Raw genomic sequence first — 22,692 nt, forward strand, 5'->3', positions numbered from 1 at the left:
GCCGGGGTCACGCCGGTGGCCGGGACAGAGGGGCCACCCCGGCCGCATAGCAGCACCGCCCGCCCGCCTCGTTTCACCCTCACAGCCGTGCCGGAGAACCGCGAAGCTTCCCTCGGAGGCAGTAACCACGCCCCCTCCCCCTGCCGATGACCAATCGCGACGCGCGAAGGGGGTGGTGGGGCGGGGTCTATCGGCCGTCGCCCCGCCCCCGCGGCTGTTCCCCGGCGGCCGCCGCACTGGGCCGCACTCCGCCGGGCGCCGCGCTCTGCCCGGGCGCCGCGGGGCCGCCGCTAGCCATGTCCCTGCCCAGAGGTAGGACCGGGGGATGCGCCCGGGGGCTCCGGGTTCCGTGTACCGGTGTGGGGAGGGGGGAGGCGGATTGGAACCGCGTCCTCGGATCTGGCGTAACCCGCGGGGACGGAGCTGTTGCCCAACCCGCCGGGCGTGGGCTCCCGCCGGGCTTCCTCTGCGTGGGCCCCGGTCCCGGCTGCTCCCCCGCGCCTGCAGCCCGGCATCGCTGGCTGGGGCTCCCGCGCCCCCCCCGAGCTGCAGAGCCCCGGGGTGAGGGGAAGGGAGCGGGCGGCCGGCGGGGCCTACGGGGGAGGGAGGGGGTGAAGCTCCTGTTGGCGTGGGAAGCGGTAAAAAAAAAAAAAAGAAAAAAAAAAAAAAGGCGAGTTTCACCCACTGCTGCTGGAGTCTCTTCCCCCTCGGAGAAACCACCCGTGGCAGCTCAGCAAGCGTCGTGGCTGGCGTGGAGCAGCGCGCGCCGAGGATGAGCAGAGCCTTCGTCTCGGCCTAGTGAGGCGGGAAGGACGGGGCCGAGGCTCCCGGTCCCCGTGTCCCGGCGTCGGTGGCTGGGGCAGAGCCACCACCCGATGCCGGCGCGTGTGGCGGGAGCGTCGTGGCGGAGTTTCCCCGTTGTGTCCGACGTACGCGGCTGGCAGCCGTCACCGTGTGTCACGGGTGTTATTTATAGAGCGTTGCCGTGGCTGAGGTGGCCGGGTTGCTGTCCCAAGGTGAGCGCCGGCTGGCAGGAGCCATCGGCCCAGGATGACACCGTCAGCGTGCTGGCGTTGAGGAAGACGGGGAAATGGCTTCGCTGGTGTCTTGGTGCTCCGGGGAGCCGGTTGCATCAGCGCCGTGAGCGCAGACCGGACGGAGGAGGGAGCACACGGAGTACGGCTGCTGCCTCTCTCTTATCACCGGAATAAAATTTGAGGGGTTTTCCTTGTTCGGGAGTGATGCACTGGAAACTTGAAGTCAGGAGCCATGTGAGCAGATGAACGCACCTCGGCGTGACTTTTTTTTTCCCCCCCCTTTTAAATGATCCTTGTCTTAACCGGAGGGAATGTGGACCTGAGTTTCCTGTTTGCTGTGTAAGCAGGGTGTGAATCAGCAGCGATTTACGGTGCTGCTGAGCGGAGCTGCTGACTCACAGGTAGGAGCACATGCCTCCGGCCGCCGTCCCGTGTTGAAAGGAATCAACTGGGCTTCTTAAAAAGGCTCTCACCAGGATACCCGAGCCCAGACTTCTCGCTCGGCTCGTGGGTGCCGTGGGCAACGTGTGGATGTGTGGATGGAGGGAAAAGGTGAGCCTGGCCAAGCGACCACTCGTGCCCCGTGGGAGATGAGGCCTGAGGTGGGCCTGGAAGGATTTTGGGGGAAGCAGCCCAGCTGACAGCAAAAGGCGATGCCTGCGGGAGCACCTGGGACCATGGTGCTTTCCTCGGAGGAAATTTGGAACTCTTCTGTGTCTGCAGGTTTCTGGTTGCACGGGGCTGTTGGTTGTACTGAACTGGTTCATTCAGATGATTACTCCTAATACCCTTCGCTGGAGGTGTTGCATGTGTGTGCCTGGTCTCTGCTGGCACCCGCAGTTCCAGGTCCTCATCTGACCCAAGCTCCTTTGCCTCCCATGGGGTAGCATTCAGCACGGGGATCAATCCTGAGCGTGTGTAATGCATCTGCTTCTTCAAAACCCTCTCCTCTCATACTGCTAGCTGTCCACCGTGCCTCTCCTTGGTTTTGTGTCTGCCTTGGCAGTGCCAGCCCTCTGAGCAGGTTTGCTGGCTGCCCGCTGCCGTGTAGGGATGCTCGCGGGTCCGAGTGTGTGTGGATGCTGCTGGGACTGCAGACGCTGCTGGCAGCACTCGTGGCAGCTCTTTCTGCCTCTCCTTTTGGGCGGCCTGAATTGAAGCTAAATTTCTCTAATTTTCCTTAGCGAAATTCAGTGAGCAGTCTCACGTTTCCTTTTGCTGGTTGCTTTCCCTTCTCGGGCTTGAGTTGATCAGGGTCGTAAATGGAGGCCCTTGTGTTGAAGCTCTCAGGTTGGCTGTTTCCATGATAGATGCGTACCAAAACTTGCCTGCCAACATTTTGGCTTAGTCACGGGGTTGTCTCCTGCCTCGGGAGTTTTTGGGGATGCGCGTGGCTGGCTGTGACACGCGCGATAGGAATGGTGCTGGGCGATAGGAATGGTGCTGGGCGAGAGCTTTGCCTCGCTCTGCACTAAACATAGCTTGTGAGATAAACACCTTCTGGGGATTATGTGAAGCTTACTTAGGAAGGATTTTGGCTTTCTTCCTCTTCCCATTGCTTGTATCTGCTTGATCGAAATTATCTTGCAGGATCAGGTGTGTAGGAAAATGTCGCTTGGTTTCAGTGTTATCTTGCACTGTCAAGTCTGATGTTTACTAAAATATGAAAAAGCTCCCTGTTGTCTCAGGTCACCAAAGCTCCCTTTCACCGAATGGGTGCCACCGAGGGAAGGAATTGTGCACAAAGCTCTGGAGCTGCTGCTGTGGCTAGTCCTGGGCATGATTTTCCAGCAAAGTCTGCCCCTTTTTGGTGAAGTGGATGCTGTGAAGTGAGAGGTGTTGTATCCAAGAGGTTAAAGCAGGAGGGGATGGAACCTCGGGGAGTTTGCAGCCTCTGGGTGTGTGCAGAGACATGGTGGAGGGTGCAGGGTTTGTGTTAGGCTGTGCCTGCTGATCCCTTTCCCCTGGGGCTCGTGGCATATTTTCTGCCTGCGTGTGCAGCCCGTGTGAAGATCCGTGTGCCTGTCACCGTGGCTGTTGGCTGTGACTTGGGAAGCCCTTTTTGGAGGGACAGGCAGGAGTGTGTCAGCGGGGAGGTACGTGTCTCCCAAAACTGGGGAGTTTGCTGGAGAAAGCCATGCATCTGTGGAGAGGGAGGGGTCTGGTGGGAGAAGACCTCCGTGGCCTCCCCTGGGCTCACCCAGTGCCGATGCCGGAGTAATTCAAAATCAAGTCCTTCTGTCTTCCTGTAGGAAGATCTCTTCCCCAAAGAGGTGCTGTTGGAGAGAGGGAGCAGGATCCAGCTAAGCCAGGCTGTGTTTCTGGGGAGGCAGCTCTTCTTTGACACCGAGGCTTGGAAAAATCAGTGGTGAGAAATGCCAGAACCTGGGGATAAACTGGTATTTGTTCTGGTGGTGCATCTATTCTGGGTAGGTAAATAAGCGGTGGGGATGTGTCCGTCCTGCGCCCTGGCCGTGCCCTCCGCGGGAGCGCACCACCGTTATGCAATTCAGTCATCTGTGAATCCTGTACTGTCTCGTGTGCCATTCACGCTTTTCCTGCCGCCACCCCAAAAAAAGGCAATTCTGCTGAAAATACACATGGGGCCATGACCTGCAGAAAGCAGGACTTTGGCTTTGGGCTCCCGTTGTGTCCGGGCAGAGCAGCCACCAGCCTGGTATCCCCTGGGTGTGTGTGGGCAGGGGGTGGCAGGGGTAGGAGCTCTGATCCCACGGAGCCAGGTTTTTATTTTAATTCTAGTTGAAGCATCACGGAGCTTGCATCCAATTAATTAAAACAATCAGAGAGAGAGAGCACACAGCGCTTTGCTCCTGCCCTCCTCCTCGTGCTGCTTTCTGCTAGCATAATGGTGGGCGCCTGGAAAATATCATGTTGGATGTGATAAATATTTAGCTGTGCTTCAGCAATCCGTTTCCCTCTCTGGAGGGATGCTCCCCTGCTTTTTTTCAGTGGATAATGCTTCTCCCTGAAGGCTGCTGCTTTTATTTTCCAGCTCTGGGCTGCAGTCCAGGGCTGAGTCAGAGTTTGCTTTGCCCCCGTAATTTGTAGAGGTGGTCGTTGCTGCAGGAAACTCGTATGTGCTTTGTAGAACTTCCCTTTGGGTGCTTGAGAATGGGTGCGGGTTTCTGGTCCTGGTGATTCTGTGACCTGAGAAGCCACCGCTGCAGACATGGGGCTCTGTGGGTTTTTGGATGGAAAATGGTTTTCACTGGTGTTAATAAAACACTGCCCAGGCAGGCTGTTTGCTGGGGAAGGAGCTGGGAGAGGAACTTGTGCTGGCTGGGGAGGTGATTTTACTCTACCAGCAAAAAAGTTTGGGGTTTTACTGGCATGACTCAGGATTGCTCGTGGGTACGTATGGAGCTAGATCTACCCACCGCCTCTTGCTGACAGAACTCTGTAGCACAGGTCGAGGGTTAGGCAGGGATTTTGAGTGGGGGAGAGGGCTGAGAGGATTTTTTATGGTGGGAACCAGAAATTTTTGGGTTTTTTTCAGCCTGGGAGATACCCCATCTCCCCACAGCCCCTTATCTGTGTGACAACGATGCTGCACTGATTCTGTGGCAGCATTGTGAGTCTAAATGTTCATCGCCCCGAGGAATACCATAATTACTGGGCACAACTGCAGCTATCTCCGATACCACGGTAGTGTCTTGTGGCCCCAGCTGGCCTCGGTTTGCAGTGGGTCCGAGTCTCTGCTCCCTTTTCTGGAGCTGGAACAGGGCTCCCTGCCTGCACCTTTCTCTTGTAGCTGCTTCTCTGTCCAGCAAAAGGCTGGAGCGGAGTTGCTGCCCATGCAGGATGTGGTGGGTTATGCTGTGGCTAAGGGGAAGGGCAGGATTTGGGGGTCTCGTGGTCCCAGTGGGTAGGGGAGGGAGGGAATTGCTGCCTAATGCTGCGGGAGGTTCTGGACCTGCAGTGGGATGAAGGTGGGGAGAGATGGACCCTTTCCAGCATCATTTCCTCCACTAATCCTGTGCTGCATTGTCCACATGGTTTAATTAATCCACGGGTGTAATACCACAGGGCTCCTTTGTGCACTGTCTGCTCTATCGACCTCTTCCAAGAGAAGGTGGGCAGCACTTTGGAAGAACACATCCCTTTCAAGCCCCGGAGGCTGGTGGGCTTTTGTGTGTGACATGATTGCCCTTATGTGCTGCTGGATCTAATGTGGGGAAATGGGGAAACTCTTGAATTTTTTGGTTTTAAGATCAGAAGGGACAATGGCGAGCATCGTGCTCGGCTGGAGGTCAGGACGTTGCTTCCAGGAATTACTGCAGCCCGTCCAACAGCTTTTGGGCAAATTAAGTCAGATTGTGTAAAAAGACACCCGATCTTGTTTTTAAAGACATCCAGTGCTGGAACTTGGTTTCTCTGAAATGTGAGTGTTGTGACCCTGGGGAGCTGTTTGGTGTGCTGGGGTGTGGTGCAGCGGGATGTCTCTGCCCTGCCCCTGGCTCCCTCGTGTCCCTGGGAGCAACGGCTTTATAGCCCTACTCGCCTGGAAGTGAGGGAAGGAGAAGCGTGAAGGTGATGGCCTGGCTGTCGCCGCCTCCTCTGGGAGCTGACAGGGTGGACGAGGAGCTGGGGAGGGTCTGACACCCACCGGGCTGTCACAGCCTCCATCCTGCTGCCTGCACTGTGCTCTGGGAGTGTCACTGCTGAGCAGGGTCTGACCCATGCTCTGAGCCTTAAGTTCATCATTTCAAGTGAAATGCTCATTTATTTTTTTTTAAAAAGAAAAGATAAATTTCTGTTAAAACCATAATTTGAGTGGAAGAGGAGGCAGGATGAGGAGGAGACAAAACTTACCAGAAGTTGTTTGTAGAGCATCCACCCTTCCTCCCCTCACACCACCACCACCAAAGAAAAATGTAGTTTTGGAAAGGAAGAAACCTCCAGAGTGCTTGATACAAGTAATTTCCCATCAGAGTCTTCTAACCTTAGCTGTGGTTTGGCACTGGCATCAGCCTGACTGCTTGTGTCTGAGGAACCTCTCTGAGGATGACAGGGGTGCTTGGACCTTCTCCTTCCCAGGAGCTGCCTGTTGGCCACTGAGTGCTGCCTCATCTCCTGCCTTGATAGTGCCTGTCTTATCGCCTGGAAACTTAAAAGCAGCTTTTAATGATTGTATTTCATTCCCATAAAGGTCTCGGAGATTTCTAATAAGGAATGTGTGCCGGTCCTGCCAGCATCTGTTTGGGGGTGCCGAGAGCTGCGTCTTCCCTTGCTGTCTGCTGGTGACGGGTGCGGGTGGGCCCTGCGGTGCAGGGCAGAGGGATGGGAAGAAGCTGGTCTGCAGGGCTTGGCAGGTGACAGTCATGTGTCTGACAGATCATAAACACGCAGGGCTGGTTACGTGGATGGGCTGGGGGTGGTTTAGGGGAGGATGACAGGGTTATCTAGGGAGTGTCAGCTTGTCTGGGCTTGCAGGCCAGTTAGATACTGCTTTGTGGTGTGTGTATATAAATTCCCTCCTAGCCTGAATCTCGCAGGGATGGCTGACAAAGCAGCCTGCCTGTGCTGCAGGAGTTGGCTATGGTGCGTCTGGTGCTGTGGCCCCGCAGGGCTGCAGCCTGCCCTGGCTGTCTTTGTCTTTACTGGTGTGTGTTAACAGCAGCCCTTGGAGGTGGCAGCATCCTGGGCCAACTTGCTGGAGGGCATTTGCCATAGCTGGAGCAGATGTCATCTCCTGCTGCAGGCATCTCTTCCTGCAGGAGACTGTTCCCTATTAAAGGTAGTGAAGGATAAATACACAGCATGGTGGGGGTATTTTGCTGGAGGATGGAGATCTTGGTTTACTTGGTGTCGGAGTGGGAAAGCTGAGGCTCGAGAGGGAGATGATGGAGCAGCAGAGCGTGCAGCCCTGAGGACCGTCCCTCTGAGTCAGTCCTGAACATGTGGCCCCCATGGCTGCAGGGGGGTGTGTTGTCCTGAAGACATGAGGATGTCTTTGCAGCTCGTCACTAAAAATGACGTGGCTCTTTTTCTGAGAGCCAGATGTGCTCACCATCAAGGCTTTTTAAGAAAGCTGCTCTGCATAGTTAAAAATCCCCTGCTGCTGTGGACCGCGTGGTTTCTCTCCTGACGTGCTGCCAAGTTGCACCTCAGCCAAAGACGAAACGATCTTGTGCTGATATGTTGCTTCGGCTGCTCTTTGTCATCTTCCAAGCACTTTTAAAAGGTGCTCGGGGGTAGGTGGCAGGCCCAGCCCCACGTGCCTGTTTGTAAAACCCTGTGCCTGCACCCAGAAAATCCCTGCCGGCACCGGGCAGGGCAGCACAAGACATTTTTGTGTGTGTGCACGTGTGCTCAGCTGGCTTTCGAGGTTTCCCTGGTCTCCCCGCAACTAAAATCATCCACCCTGTGCCGAATCCGCACCCAGCTCACATGCGATGCTCCCTGCCAACCCCTTGGGCAAGAGCTCGGTGCTCGGAAAAAAATGATGTAGGAAAAAATGGTGCAGAAAGGAGGACGCGGGTGCCGGCAGGGTGGGAGGTGGGTGGTGATGCTGCCGGGGGACCGGCATGGACCCGTACCAGCCTCGGTGCTGTGCTCCAGCTGTCTCTCTCTGGCAGCACCCGTTTTCTTTCAGGCTGGCAGCAGCTGCATGCTGCCTTAAGGCTGCCAAAAAAGGAGGATGCGGTGGGTGTTTTAGATCTGCTGCTTCTACAGTCCCCTGTGTTCGCTCTTCGTTAGCATCTGCAGCCCATTTCCTCCAGATTTTTGGTCGATCCCTGCGATTGCTGGGCTGTGAGCAGCGGTGTCTCGAGCATCAGTGGTGAGCACCAGGTGCTGGAGGATGGCTGGCATCGGCCAGAGCTGGGGTTGTCCTCTGAGCCCAGGATACCTGTGGGGCTGTGCCGTGGTCCAGCTGCCTCTTGTGCTCTGCAGGCGCTGCTCTCTTGCCCAAGAGAAGGTTTTCGCAGGTATTAATTACAGCTGCCGCTGCCTGGTTTGTTGAAGGATGCCTGAGTGACGAGGGTAAAGCGAAGGCTGGAGGTTGCGCCTCCAGAAATCACCAGGCAGAAACTGTGGGTGAATTTTAATTGAAACTCTTATCAGCCTTGCGCGTGCTTTGTTAAGGTGCTAGAAAAAGAATCAGCTTTTCCTCCAGCAACTCTCCTGTACGTGTGACTTCTTTGTGTACATTCCAGGTTGCTGCAAGAGTTTACCCTTAATTTTGGATCCACAAAGAATTTCTTGTTTGGTAACTGTGGATTTCCCCATGGGGCTTTACAGTCGCAGCTCAGTGAGGGAAACGGTGCGTAACCATCACAGGGAAGGGAGCCAGCCTGCGTTTCCCTTTATCTCAAACAGGTTTGATGTTTGACACGTCTCCTTGCCGTTTCACACGCCTCTCTGTTCCTTTCCCCAAAATGCTGATGTGAGGCTTGCTCTTCAGGGGTAAAGGGGATTTTTAGAAATTTATTGTTTCTTATTTAAATGGAAACAGTTCTTGGAAGCCTTAAGTGTGCCCCATGAGGAGCTGCAGGCTGAACTGCCCTGAGTCACAGCCGGCGAGCTCTTGAGCCGGTACGTGAGCCGGATGCGTTGGGACTGGCCCCTCTGCGGAGACCGCTGGCTTCCTGGGACAGAGTGATGGCTCTTTAATCCGGCTTTACTAGGAAAAGCCTGCGATGCTTACTTCCCCTGAACGTCAGAAAAATTGCAGTGCAGTGGGTGGATTCGAGAGAGGCAGGCGAGGAGTAAAAAAAGGGGGGAAAATAATAAAGCCCACCCAAAGGGCAGCAGCGGAGCGAGGCTGTGTCCTTCCTGCCGGCGGCCACGTGGGACGGCGGTGGCAAAACTCCACTGAGCTGTGGGCTCGTCACCCACGGAGCCCCTGCCTTTCCCGGGCATGAATCAAAGCTGCCCTGTGGGTACTGAGCAGATCTGCCACAAAATAGGTGTTTTCCCCACGCAGAGCTGTTGCAGCCTCAGATAAGAGCCTGTGGGAGGGGGTGGTCAGGGTGATGCTGGGCAGTGGGGCTGGCAGTGGCTTTCAGTGTGCTGGTGGTGCAGCCTTTAATTGGGGGAGATTTTTAAGCTTTGCAGCAGGGTGTTTGGAGGAACAAAGGAGAAACGTTTGCTGGCGATTTCTGCAAAATGTGGAGCTTAGCAAGTATGTGGTGCTTCTCTTATCTATCATCTTTATAAGACAGATAGATCTATCTTTAACTTCCTAAACCAGTGAGTGGCAGGAGCTGATCTCACAGACCACCTGGATGTGGGACTTTTTCTGGGAATGTGGATGTAGTCTGTCCTCTGGGGCAGAGGAGGAGCGATGGGAGAGCAAGAGGTACGCAGTGTGGGTCAGAGCAACGGTGTGGTTAATGCCAGGAAAAGAGGCTGCAGGTCCGGCTCGCTGCTGCTGAGCTATTCTGGGGCTTTCAGGAGCCAGCTCTCCCCTCGCTACATCAGCCCTTACTTCCAGCTGTGTTGCAAGCAGGTTATGGGGACCAAATAGGTCACCTGCTGCCTCTCTTGATTTGGGAGCATCATTAGGAGTTAAGACTGATGCTTTTTGGCTGGGCACTGAGATTTGAGTGTGGTTACATGGAGATAAGGCTGAGTGGTGGCCTGAGAGGAATTGAGCAGTGTCTGTATTCCCTGGCTACTCTCAACCTGCAGTTTTCCTTTGCTTGATCTGAGCCTGGGGAGGCATCCCGGCTCCCCCTTCACCTTGTGATGGGGTGGATTTTTCTCTTGGAAAAACTCAGTGGAGAAACTGGAGACTCCAACTGGCTGTGTCTGCTTTGCACCAGCTCTCAGGTGTGATGAGCCCTTTGCACTTGTGTCTTCTGCCTGGTTCCCTGGAGTGGGGAGGGGATAGGGTGAGAGAGGCAGGGAGGAGGGATGGCACTGAAGATGCACCAAAAAGAGCAAAGAATTGGTGTGGGACAGCAGGAGACGTAAGGGAGAGTACCACAGTGCTCGCCTGCTGCTTTATGTAAGCTGTCAAATCAGCACCTAGCTCCAAAAGAAATAACTGAAGGTTTTCATCGCTCCTGCACCCCGGAGATGCAGTGCTGGGTGCTGGAGATCAGAGGTTTTCCTCTGAAGATGCACAGGCTTTGTCCGCCCGAGCTGCGGCTGCATCACTGGGGCATCCTGGGAGTGGGGAAGCACTCCAGGTCCCAGAGGGTAATGTCACTGTGAACCATCCAAGCCTGCCCCATTCTCCAGCGCAGATGCTGCTCTTGAGAAAGTCCTGCCTGAAGTCACTGGGCCAAGGAAGCACCTGGGTTGGGTTGGTCCCTTGTTTCTGCCCCTCTCCTGCAGCAGGTGGCTGTGGACATCGAGCATCAAGGCCTTCCTTTTTTTTTTTTTTTTTTTTCCCCCCTCCATAAATTTTGTTTTCAGATCAGGTGCCTGCTCTGTCTTACATCATTTGCAGAGATGAAATCACTCTGTCCCTGCCCAGAATAAATTGGAGGCAGGATGGTAGAAAGCTAATTTTTTTTTTTTTTAAGACTTGCATTAGAAGCAGAGGGAATACTTTGCTCTCTTGCCAAGTTTACAGAGTTTTGGGGACACCTGGAAGTACTTGAATTGCACCAATTTGGATAGAAAAAGAGTGTCTGTTGACTCTGGAGTTGAGTTACAGCTGACAATTTAAAAAGTCAAATGACTCTTTCCTTTCCCACTAACTAACCATATGCCTTATGTCAAGCTGATCTATTCCAAAAAACGGTTTGAGTTTTCTCTCCCCTCAGGAAACTCACCAGCTGGTCACATCAATTCCAAACATTTTATTTTTTTCATGGCTTCACCTATGGGCTGAGAAATCAAAGGGGGGAGTGTTGCTCTGGGGAGGGCTGGGTACCTGCTGGCAGGGAGATAGGCACAGTGATGGTGGTTCTGCCTCTTCCTTTTTCTCTGTTTTTGTTTTTTTTTTTTTTTTTTCTTTTTTAGCATGCTCTTTGCTTTTCTCTAAGCACTGTCTCCTTTGCCTTCTCCTAACAATTAAGGTGTTGGGGCTGGGATTGCTTCCAGATGTTTGTCTCATGGTGGCACACCAGTGTGTGCAGCCTGTGCCAGTCCCATGAGATGGCTCGTGGCCGTGGGTTTCATGCTGGCCACGTATGCTGCGAGCTGGCCAGGCCCATGTACCCCCCAGCTCCATGGTTTCTGACGAGCTGTGGGTTGGGTTAATGACGCATCTCAAGCATTTTCCCACCACCCCCCTAGCCTACCCTTGGAGCCCTACTTTGAGGAGTTGTGGTCTCTGACACTTGCTTTTTTTGGGAGAAAATCCAGTTGGAGAGATGGATGCAAAGGAGGCAGTGGCCAGCCCTGTGGCACCGCTCCAGAGGATGCTCTGCCTGCACCCTGGCTCCGTGCCTGCTCCAAAGAGGTGCCCCTATGGCCGTAACCACCTTTGCACCGGGGTTTTGCACAAGCTCTGGTGCAAAGCAGCACAACTCACGGCACGTATGTCTCATGTCCTATAATGACATAGTGCAAATGCTAGCTAGCCAGTGCTTTTCAGCTTTGTAAAGTGAGGCTGCTCATGTGTGGTTTCTCGGAGAGGAGCCTGTGTACTCCATCATCACGGGGCTGCAGGATAGCAAGCTGCCACCTGGAAACAAAACACAAAATCAAACGTTTTTTTCCAGCCCTTGGGGTTATGCAGGTAACCTAAAAATACAACTGGAATGTAACTGGGCGGTGACATCCTCCCGGAGCTGCCGGCAGAGCTGGTGCAGCTCGCGGCGGCGTTATCTGGCCAGTGCACGAAGGCCGGGTGTGGCTCGGAGCAGAGGTGGCAGCTGAACGTCAGCCTCTGGCTGGCAGTAGCTTTGGCTCATGTGCCCGTCTCCAAATCCCTCGCTGGGTACCAGGAGGTTGCACCCTTCTCCCTTGCATCCGTCTCCCCATCACCCAGCCCCGGTGGCGCTGTCGGTGTGACACCCCCCTCCGCCGGAGGAGACGAGCCCTACGCGTATCGGTGATTGATTGTTCCCAAGCACCATCTGAGGGAATGAGAAAGATGACCTTGTTCCCTTTCCGACTGGATTTGGTTCAAAGGCTTTGTTTAAAAATAGAGCTGCCACAGAGTTTCCAGGCTGCAGGTCCCGTGCATGGCTCGGGCACGTGCACCTCGTTCATGGAAAGGCAAGTGCATCCTGGGCTTGGGGCCGTGGCTGCATTACCGCCTTGGCTAAGGGAACTGCTGCAATTCCCAGTCGGACGACGAGGTACAGTGGGCACTGGCCAGTGTGGCACTGGGACGGCGTGGCCGGCTGGTGCATGGAACTTTTCTCTGATCAGAGGGAAAGGGGTATCCTGTAAAAATCGCACCCTCCTCCTGGTTAGGCAGTGATGACACTTTCGGGGTAGGTAAAGCCATTAATTTTGTTCTCAGTCCCAAACACACACCTATAAAAAGCTCCTTGGTGACCCTAAATTTGGGATTCCTCTTTCACTGCTCACGGCAAAGGGACTCTTCCCTGGTCGCCGGCTGCGATGGTGACCCAGCCTTAACCAAACTGGCCTCGGGGGTGCTGCCTGTCCGCAGGGGAAGGGTGGGGAGAGGGGCCTGGCGTTGGCAGGGCACTGTTTGAGCTCATCGCTGTTTTTAAGGGTGTGCTCTTGCACTTATTCAAGCTAGCCCACTGCCGGGAGGCTGATGGGAGTGATGGGAGCCGTCCTTGTCTCTGGCTCTGCCCCGGCAAACCTGGACCTGCAGTGAGGGCCTTGACTTCTCCCCATGGCAGAACTTGCTCCCCCGGTTTCCCTTGCCTGTCATGGGGTGACATCCCAGCTCTGAGGCAGCATGGGGAGGCTTCATTAACACCAGTGAAACACTCCATGCCTTTTGTTCCTCTGGGATTACCTGTAGCATGTAAAGGCCTGGATGATTAATAGCAAATGGTGTGTGACTTCCAAGGCTGGGCTGTTCCTACTACGTCAGCAAACTTTTGAAAGAGGTGCCAACCGTGAGGCTTGAAAGGATGCTTGGGTTTGTTTTGGCTTTTTTTTTTTTAAGGATGCTTTAAAGATGTTGGGAGGCTCTGCTTTACACCACCCCTGGTCCTCAGGCACTGAAACCCCACAGGACTGATTCAAAGGAAATTGTGTTTCCTGTCCCACCTGCGGGGTTAGGGACTTTCTGCTCCGAAGCAGCACTGACTTTGTGGGTGTCTGTAAAGACCCTTGGAGTGTTTTATGTCTGGGTCAGGGAATTAGTGGTCAAGCCAGAGGACAAAGCAGCATCGTTCTCTCCAGGAGTGCGGGGACGGGTGCTGGTGGCTCTCGGTGCCATCTGTGATAGCAGCTCCTGCGTCAGCATCCTTTATGTGCTGATGATCTGTGCCTGAAACTATACCCTGGGAGTGGAAATGTGCCTGAGAAAATATCTTCCGCAGTCCTTCTGGGGCTTATATAAACACTATTTAAAATTAGAGTCACTCATTATGTTGGTATGTGCATTTACCTTGACCTCTGACTTTTCTGCCTGCAAATGTGTATGGCCCAGCACAGCCTGCAAGTTAGAGAATATCTCAGGAGCAAACCAAAGGCATATTTTCTATAATTAGTTTAAGGTAAAAAAGCTGGTACAGTATCTTCCCTCCAGGCTGACAGGGAAATCGAAAACAAAACTGCAGCCTGTCAAAGCCAAGTCTGGCTTTGATCAGGAACATCAGTGCTGGCTTCTGCCAGGCTGGTTTTGAGGGAAAGGGGAAGAGCAGTGATACTTTGCCATGGCTTTTCTTGCACAGGTTTGCAGAGAAATTAATGATTTTTTTTTTTTTCCATGCCTTCGTCTCCCTCCCTTGCTGTTTTACCAGCCAAATCCATGCAGCGATTTATATTTTGCCACCAGAGATACCGTCTCGGTTGTCACCCTGGAATAGCTGCTAAGCTCCTTGCCGGTATTGTCATGGAACAATATTTCTACTATTTGTTGTGGTAATAGTTGTTAGTGGCAAAGCAATTAGTGTGTCACCTGCAGCACAAAGAAATGTGACCTCTCTCTATTGCGGCACCCCCTCGGTGCCCAAACCATCGAGCTTGGGCTTTCCTCTGCTCTGATGACCGGCTGATGCTGGGTGGTGGCAGGGCTGTCCTCGAGCAAGGGTTGCTCTGGTGGGATGAAGGGGATGGAAGAGGCAGGAGCGGGCTCTGCATCTCTGCCTGCATGCTGGGTTTGAATGATTTAATTTGTCGGAAGAAAACGCGTCCCACCGGGATGCGCTGTAGCAGTCCAGTGCTTCAATGGCTCCTGGAGCTGGATGGAGCTGGCTCCCCCCCAGTTTCCTGTTGACGTCATCTGCTATTTCGCTGCTGCAGTTTTTACAACTGTTGAGCTTTCAAGGGTAATCAGAGACTGAGACCGGCCAACCTCGGCAGCTGCCGATGAGGGAACGCGGTGCTACCTTCCCCGTCTCCCCTCGCTTGCCTTCCCTGCAGCTCCCAGCCTCACGGACCCCCGGGAGCCGGGGACACTGGGCCAGGAGAGCTGCGTGAAGCCAGCGAGTGCTTTGGGCCATGCATTCCCACTGAGAAATAGTCCTTGGTGCTTGCAAGAAGTGCCGTGCGCTGGATTCTGCAGGGTTTATTTTTTTTTTCCCCTCCCTCCTCCAGTCCACCCCCATCCCTCTCTTCTGTCAGGCTTGCTGGTGCTGTTCTTCATTTCTGGGAAACCATGGACAAGAAGCAAGGTAGATGTTGCAATTTCCAAAACACGTGGTGGGGGAGAGTGAAGGGCTGATTCTGGTGCTAAAAGGGGCCGTGTAACTTTTTTGGGTTGATCCATGCAGTTTTACTTCTTTCTCCTTGCTTGGGTGGAGGGTTGGTGTTTGCAGCTGGGGATCTATTTTTAAAGAGCTGGAAACTTGCATGTTTTGTGTGGGATTGAAACACTGGCATCTTAATTGCAAAAAAAAAAAAAATCTATCATGGCTAAAGGAAAATATTCGGTGGGTAAAGCTAGCTCCTGGCTCCGGTTTTGGTTGCATTCCTAGGATGGACGCAGGGGTTTTCAGCAGCTCTTGCATGGTCGTCCCCTGCTCAAAAGCCTGTTGCGTTGAAAAGGCGGGCACCCGCGGCAGTCAGGAGCTCTGATTCAGCGCAAGCTGACAGGTTGTTTTGGGGCTGCAAGGGGCTTTTTCTGAAGTGTGTTTTTTTGCCTCCTCCTCGCCCGCTTTTTTTGCAGAAGTGGTGAGTGTGGGGCAGCGATGACCCGCAGGAGCCCCTCTCTGCAGCGGGACCTTGGTGGGCTGATGAGTGACGGCTTTCGGCGGGTTGAGAGCCCTTTTTCCACTTCCACAGATAGCTTTTTCCACTCTCAACAGTGGAAAATAGCACAAAGTGTGCCTGTGAGGAGCTGGCTCTCATGACCAAAGCAACCAAATTCCCCTCTCTGCTTTGCACCCTGCCCCTAATTTATTTTTTTCGATTTTTTCTTGATGCTTTTTTTGTTCCAGCTCTTTCTTTGCAGCAGGGCAGGGAGCCACCCTCCATCCTTCTGCCCCATCCATGGCATTTAACTCTCCTCAGATCGAGGAGAGCCAGGATGCATCCGGAGTGTTTTCCCCAGCACTAACAAAGCGGTGTGGCTCTAGAAACAGTCTCCCGTGCCGCAGCCATCCCCAGGACTTCACCTGGGGCTGGAACCAGAGCCTTGGCGAGGCAGCAGAGAGGTTTAATTTCAAAGGTCGTCTCAGGCAAATAGTTTTATTTGCAGTTCTTTAGATTGTCCTGTTCGTTTCTCTCCACCCACGCCAGTGGAGTGGGAAGGATAAACCTCCCAGGGAGAGGTGCAGCTTAATAGGACTGAAGTCGGTGGTGGGGAAGACGAGGATTCAGATGTTGAATGAAGCAGTTCCAGGAAATGTCTGTGTCAGTTTTTAGCGGGTGGAGGTTATAGCATGAGAAAAAAAAACGGTTAGGCTTTTTTTTTTTCTTCTTTAGGAGGAAATGGTTCCTTTCTTAGCATAAAGGATGCAGTTATGTGCCTGCAGCATCACGTGGGTTACAATCTCGTCCGCACCAGGAACTTCTGTCAGCTAATTTTCCCCTGCCCGGGTGCATGGCGCTGTGCCATGTGCCCCCGCTGCCGGCAGCCCCTTCCGCTGCCCGAGCACTGCACCGGCAGCACCCAGCCGTCCCGTGTGCTCGGGGCTGGCAGCAGAGCCCTGGGGCTCGCAGGGGCAACCGGGATGTGTCCCCACATTGCCTTGTCCCACTTTTTGCCCATGTGGAGGGATCTCCCTAGAGGGGAGCTGTGTTGCTCTGTGCTTGCAGCTGTTGCTCTTGCAAGAGCCTGGTGCCCTGGGAAACTAGCTTGTTTCCAGGATTTTTCAGGTGATGTAAACCATTCTGCACATTATAGGAATTCCTCCTGTACAGACCCTACCAGGATCCCAAACGTGGGACAGACAGTGCTGAGGCCTCGCTGGTGAGAAGGAGCTGAGAGCAGCTGCCTGCGGGGGCTAAAAGCAAATCCTGCCCTGGGATGCACTTGGGACAGAAGGGCTTGAATTGCAAGGTCTTGTCATGCCCATCCCACTGCCTTTTTGTTCCTTCCAATTTAGTTTTCTCCCCCCCCCCCCCCCCCCCCCCCAAGTCCTTCCTCCACCCTCATTCACCCTGAAACAGTGCGTGGGCTTTCCCTGGGGGGCTGCAGAGGCTCAGGAACAAGGTCACCTCCCGGAGGTGACACATCCAGCTCTGGGGCTTGCAGCAGGCAGCCCAGCAGCCACGGGGTGATTGCTGGGCAGCACGATAGTGGGAAGACTGTGCCATGCCCCTGTCTCCTGTGTTGGGGCTCTGCCTGCCCCGAGCTGGCTGTACAGAGCTTCAGGACTGCTTGTCTTTTTTTTTTTTTTTTTCCTTTTTCTACTGGACTGTGCTCAAGGGGAAGTGGTGTCTGCCCACTCCACCTCTGCCCAGCTGGACCCGCAGCCCTGCCACACGCAGCGGAAGAAACTTGCAACAAGAAGCATGATTTTTGGGTCAGCCTGCAGGGTGCTGGCAAGCTCATGGCAAATTTTGGGAGAGCTGTAACAGGCAAATCCAATCTCTGCCTTGGCTCCCCCAGCTGCAGGGTAGCATTGTGGGTGATTTTATTCCTGCAGGCATGGGCTGAGCTGGGTTTTCCACCAGCGTAGGTGGCCCAGCCAAAGCTTGGGAGTGGTGGCAGAATACCTCCGGTTTAATCAGTGCTTTTCCAGGTTGGAGCTAGGAAATACTTTCCTGGCTAGGCAGGACAGGGTGGGAAGGGGATTGTCGCTGACTGGGGTGGTGCAATGCTGGGAGGTCAAGGGCAGCAGTTTGGGGGTACAGGGAAGTGGGCTGATGTGCAGGGCCCCTGTTACAGCAGAGTTTGTGGGGAATGGCCAGTGCACAGAGGCATTAAATGACTCGCGTACGGTGCAGGGGGTTTGTAACAGGGAATCTCTGTGTCCCTTGCTGCCTCTCTAACCCATGCTTGCAAATCCTCCTGCCTGCGAGCTTGGGCTCCACCGAACAACGCACCCCATTGATTCCTGACCCGAGACTGGGTGCTCCCAGCTCCCTCCGGCCTCGCTTTTGCAGCCAGGGCTGAAGAAGGGCTGACACCGCAGCCTGCGGGACGCCTGGCTCGGGGAGCGTGTGGACCCTGCTCCTGCCCCGTGAGTCACCGCGCTTCGGCCGGCGCTGCCAGGGGAGCTGGCAGCACAGAAGGCGCTTTGTGCCGGCTCTGCAGGGTTACTATGGCAATTGGGGAGAGGGAGAGCAAATGGATTAAGCAAAATACCAGCTGGGATGGGGGGGCATTTCAGGGCTTCGTGTAGAGGTCTGGCTGGTAACTGCCGGGGGGGGCTGTCTGCGTTTCGGAGCAGGTCACAGGGGAGAAATGCTTGGTGCAAGGCTCCTGCTCAGCAGTGAGTTAAATCCATCCCTGTGGATGGGATGAGATGTGTGCCCACAGTGAGCTCACCAACTGCCTGGCTGCAGAAGGACTCTGGGGACCCCAGTTTTAGGTTCTGTTGTTGGCCCCCCTCGCTGAGTAGTGAGAGGCTGGCTGCGGGAAGGGAAGGCATTTCTGAACCCGCACGTGGCACTTTTGGCTCTGTTTTGCGTTTGCGCTTGTCGTTGTTCAACCAGGTATTTTGCAAAGTGTCATCAGTGGGCATGCTGGGCTATTGATAGTCTTTCTTACAGCCCTGCTGGGTGGGCGATGGGGAAGGGAAACTTTGCAGGCTCATGAATTGGAAGCTTCAGTGATTGCCGTGGTCAGCTCTTCAGAGATGGTTTCTAGCCAAGCAGGATCAGTTTGGGCTGGAGTGGTTCTCTGGTTTCATTAAGCTGGAAGTTCACATTGCTCCTGTAGCTCATGGAAACTGCACTGGTCCCAGACCTTATGGGCTGGCTCTGATGCAGGAAAGGTGACAGATAAGATGGGGATATGGACTGCTCCATGCTGATTCCCTCAGCAGGGAGGGATGCTGCTGGTCCCGCTGCTGGGACCTTTACAGTATCTTGCAGACCAGCTTTCACCTGCAGCCGCAGCGAGGTTTGCATTTGGGGCAGGACAGGACTGGAAAAGTATGTTTTGGGCACCTGTCTTAGCTGAGGCATTTGGAGCTGGTGGGAGACAGGGATGGGGACAGGGGCTGTCTGTGCTGGGCACATGCTGGACATGTATCATCCTTCTGTCTCACTGCTGCTGCGGGAGCTCTCGCGTGGTGCTGCATCTCCTGCTGAAATCCCAGCTCCTCGCCTCTCCCCTCCCTTCCCCAGCAGCCTTGGGAGTGCTGGACTTTGTCCACACACCTGTTCCTGGGAGCCGGGCAGGTAGGAGCTGTTTTAAAGGGCTGCCCAAGGCCACACCGAGCTCTCTGTTCCCAGCCCAGTACCTGGAGCACACCTCGCTGTTCCTGCTTTTTAATGTATTTCCCAGGTCTGTGCAGCCAGAAGCACCTTCGGCTGCGAAGTGCAGCTGCTCCCTTGTCTCTCTTGGGGGGATCAGGACTTCAGTGCTCTCAGCTGTATTGCTTCAGCCTCCATCCCAGCCCCTCATGGTCTGGTTATTTTCCTAGCGAGCTGGGGTAGGGGTGGGTGAGCTGTTTGCTGATGGAGGAGTGGCTGGGGCTTTGCTGAGCAGCCTGGGGTCCGCGGCACCACAGGGAGCTTGTTCTCGGCCCTGCACAGGTCCCCTCTGCCCATTGCTGCCCGCTGGACCCCCATGCTGGTTATCTCTTGTTCCTGCAGTTTCATCTGCAAGTGTTTGGCCTTCCCTGGATCTGCCTGAACCCTGTTTCCCTCTGCAGCAGTGGGTTGTGTTATTTCTGTGCTGTTTGGAGTTGGGGAGGAGCGAGAAGAAAGCATCCTCTCGCCGGTCACTCCTGATGGGGTCGTGCCTTGTCTGGCAGAGTCTCGGCCTCTGCAAGCCTGGGTTTGTGGCCAGTTCGCTACTGGTTCTAGTCAGCTCTGGTCTGGTTTTGCCCTGGTTTCCCTTTGTTGGGTGTGGGGTGTCCCCTCTCCTGCTGGGAGTGACTCCTTGGTTTTGTTGAAGCCCCAGTGTCCGTCATCCTCTACACCAGATCTGACCCACACTGCAGAACAGGTCTGGCTCTTCCCAAGAAGACCTGAGTGGGGGCCGGGGGGGGCTGTGGGGCCAGAAGGAGCTGGACTGGGAGTGTTTTCGGGAGCCCTGTGCATCGCTAATGGCATGGGGACCTCTTGTGGCTGGAGAAACGGGGATCAGGCCAGGCTTGGCTGGGCTGGGCTCTGGCAGCCCGTCTGCCTCCCTCTGCCTGCAGTCCAGCCAGGAGAGCTCTCCCTGGGGCATGCGTGGGACCGTGAGGGATGCAGGGTGGGTACCCGATGGGTCTGGAGCATGAAGGCTGAGCTGGTGTCTTCCTTCTCTCTTTCAGATTCCAAAGGATCCTTGGAACCACACAAACCAGGTAAGCACCCAGCAGAAATCGCAGCTTTAACCCATTTCCTGAACATCAGCAATTAAAATCCCCAAAGATAGGGGACTGTTAATGGCTATGAAGGGTAAAGAGCACTTTTGGGGTGTCTGAGGAGCACTGCAAGGCGGTGCTTGGCTGTAAGACTTTGAAATTGGTCTTTGTCAGTGCACCCCTGGGTATTTCTGGAGGCAAGTGCTCAACAGGGACATTGAGACTCACTTGTGTCTTTGCCTGAAATTTTGGCCAAATGGTCATGAGCACTGTGACCTTCTTGTCATCTTGCCGTAGCTGCACAGTGTAGGGGATCCAGACCCTGCCTTCCCTACCTGGTGGCTGCAGGCAGGATGATGCATGAAGGAAGAAAAGCAAAAATGCCAGTTGCTCACGTGTGCATCTTCTCTTCCAGTGAAAAGCAAGAAGAAACGGGAGCTGAGGATAACATGTGTCCCCATCAAACAGCCCGTTGCCAACACAACGTAAGTGTCTCTGTTACTTAAAGCCAGCCAGTGGTTCTCCGGAGCTGGATTCAATGCTGTGTCAAGGGGAATGGCCTGTGTAGACTTTACAGAATCAGGATAGTTAATTTTTTCTCCTAAGTTCTGGCTTGCAGGTGGTGAAAAGGAATTACACCTGTATGCACATGTGCATGCACACATACACAGCGTGTGTCTCTCTGGGAGGTGCCTGTTTGACTTGAAATGGCCAAAAGACAAAGGCTAGGAGACTGCTGGGAGACTTTCTTCAGTCTTCCTGCCATGGCTGTGCCAATGCCAGAGGGCAAATCTGCCTGAGGGAGGAAGAGGGAAAGGTTCTTAATGTAACAAAGGGAAGAATTGGTGGCAGCTGGACCATGGCAGGAGCAGGGAGATGAGGGTTGGGGGATGCTCTGCATGGCAGGACATCTTCCCCTTGACCTGTGTGTCAGGGCTGGTTTGAGTTGTTTGCAGCTCCCAGCCTCGGTGCGAGGAGGACATGGGTGTCTTGTATTGCTGTGCTGCACACTGCTCGGTGCCAGGGGCTGGTGCCCGACTATATCTCAGGGCACTGGAATTTCTCTCTGCCCTGTTTGTTTTGTGCAGCTGATCCTTGTTATGCTGTGGGGGAGAGCCCAGGGTAGTGGTGCTTGGTTTGACAAAGAGCAGACCACTTAAATTCCTTTTCCGTGGTGCTCTTCCAAAACACCTTGGGCTGCATCTCCACTGGTGAGCCTTGTTTGCTCCAGAAACCTTTTCTAGAGACCCTCCCAGCTCCAGGAGAGCAGTGAAATCTCCGAAGGGGAAATATCACTACCGAAACCCCCAGGTAGATAGGGCAGATCTGCCGGAGGGGGAACCAGGGGAACTCCCCCACTAATGCTGTGCAGCCTAGCATGCACACACTGAGCCCTGCATGCAACAGCCACCTCCTTCCCCCATGGGTGCATCTCTCTCTGCTCCTATCGCTGTTAGAATTTCCCCTGGAGAAGGCATCTTGTGGGGTGCTTGTGTGCCCAGAGGCTGGTGTAAGCTAGCCACAACTCCTTTCCTCCGTGCTTTTCAAGCTGCAGTGCAAATATTTGTGCAGTGCAAGGCTTTTGCTGTGAGCCTGAAGTACTTCCTTGAAGCCAGAGGTTGTCTTATTGCTCTGAAGTCAATGGAGAGGTTAAACCAGTTGGGCAATCTTCACTCTTAGAAGGTCCCAGGGGAAGGGGGAAGCAGAGAAGCGAGGCACGAGGGACAAAACACTCGTGTTGGCTCTAAAAGTACCGTGCTGCCCGTAATGGGAAGTGGGCAGCAATGAGGGAAAAAAGCCATAAAGGAAGACTTCTGCCTGCGTGGTGTTGTGCAAAGCGTGACACTGAAGTGCTGCCTGCTCTGCCTGCCACGCTGCCTGAAACAGGCCTGCGAGTGTACACAAATGACTCACGGGTGAGGAATTACCTGTTGTTCTCTCGGCGTGTGTTTTGGGCTACGTGGCTGTCCTGTGACAACACCTGCCTGTCAAAACATGACAGCTGAGCTGCTCTGCCACAGAAACGTCTCATCCTGTCAGTCTCTGCTCCTCGGGCTCATCTCCTGAGCAGGGATGGTCTCATAGCCTGTTGCTTTGATGCATGTCTCACCTAGCTGACTCTCTGGGGTTCTCACTGCCTGCGTGCAGCGAGTGCCTGGTGGGTGTGGGTTGAGATGTTACTGGCATGATTAAAGCATTTGTGAGTGTTTGGAGGGGGCTGGTTTGAACCCATGACAACAAGGCATGGTGGAAAGATGCAGCTGAAAGTGCTCGAAGGAACGTGAAACCTGGCTCTGGCCAAGAGGGTTAATGAAGCTGAGCCTTTCTCCTGACTCTCTCTCTTTTCTTTCAGGCCCCCAAGGAACTTGGACTCCAGAGCGTTCATTACCATCGGAGATAAAGTACGTGTCAATGTGGTTTCTTTTATGATTGCTTCCAATTTTGTTTGCCCCATGCACAAAGAGTTTTATGGATCATGCCTGACAACCTGTCAGGTCAGATCTTGAGATTTCAGACGGTGCCCTCTTGGTGCTGCCTTATGGGATGCATCTTTGCAGGGATGAGACATCCCACAGCAGGACCTTTCCCCTGTGGAGCAATGGGGTGTCTGTCTGTATTTCAAGCAGTGACTCTTGGGGAGCTGAACATGTCACCCCGCCTGCAAGATGGCTCGTCTCTGAGCCCATGCACTCGCTGACTGGTCTCTCCTGCCTGTGGGCAGTCCCTGC

The 22,692-nt window shown here is 54.3% G+C and overlaps 1 protein-coding gene across 2 annotated transcripts in view; it reads left to right on the top strand.

Moving 5' to 3' along the window:
- Positions 1–218: 218 nt before the first annotated feature.
- The window catches only part of MAP2K3 (mitogen-activated protein kinase kinase 3), a 34,484-nt gene continuing 12,010 nt past the window's right edge, over positions 219–22,692 (top strand). Inside the window, exons 1-4 of one of the 2 annotated variants that reach the window (XM_074885852.1) lie at positions 219–312; positions 19,931–19,963; positions 20,379–20,448; positions 22,317–22,365. In XM_074885852.1, coding sequence (XP_074741953.1) covers positions 297–312; positions 19,931–19,963; positions 20,379–20,448; positions 22,317–22,365 — 168 coding nt within the window. In that variant the 5' untranslated portion in view covers positions 219–296. Of the gene's footprint in view, positions 313–14,267; positions 14,729–19,930; positions 19,964–20,378; positions 20,449–22,316; positions 22,366–22,692 lie in introns of those variants that run through there. The other variant, XM_074885853.1, reaches the window with a different exon arrangement.

This window comes from Strix uralensis, chromosome 16 (genome assembly GCF_047716275.1).
Source record: "Strix uralensis isolate ZFMK-TIS-50842 chromosome 16, bStrUra1, whole genome shotgun sequence".
Lineage (NCBI taxonomy): Eukaryota > Metazoa > Chordata > Aves > Strigiformes > Strigidae > Strix > Strix uralensis.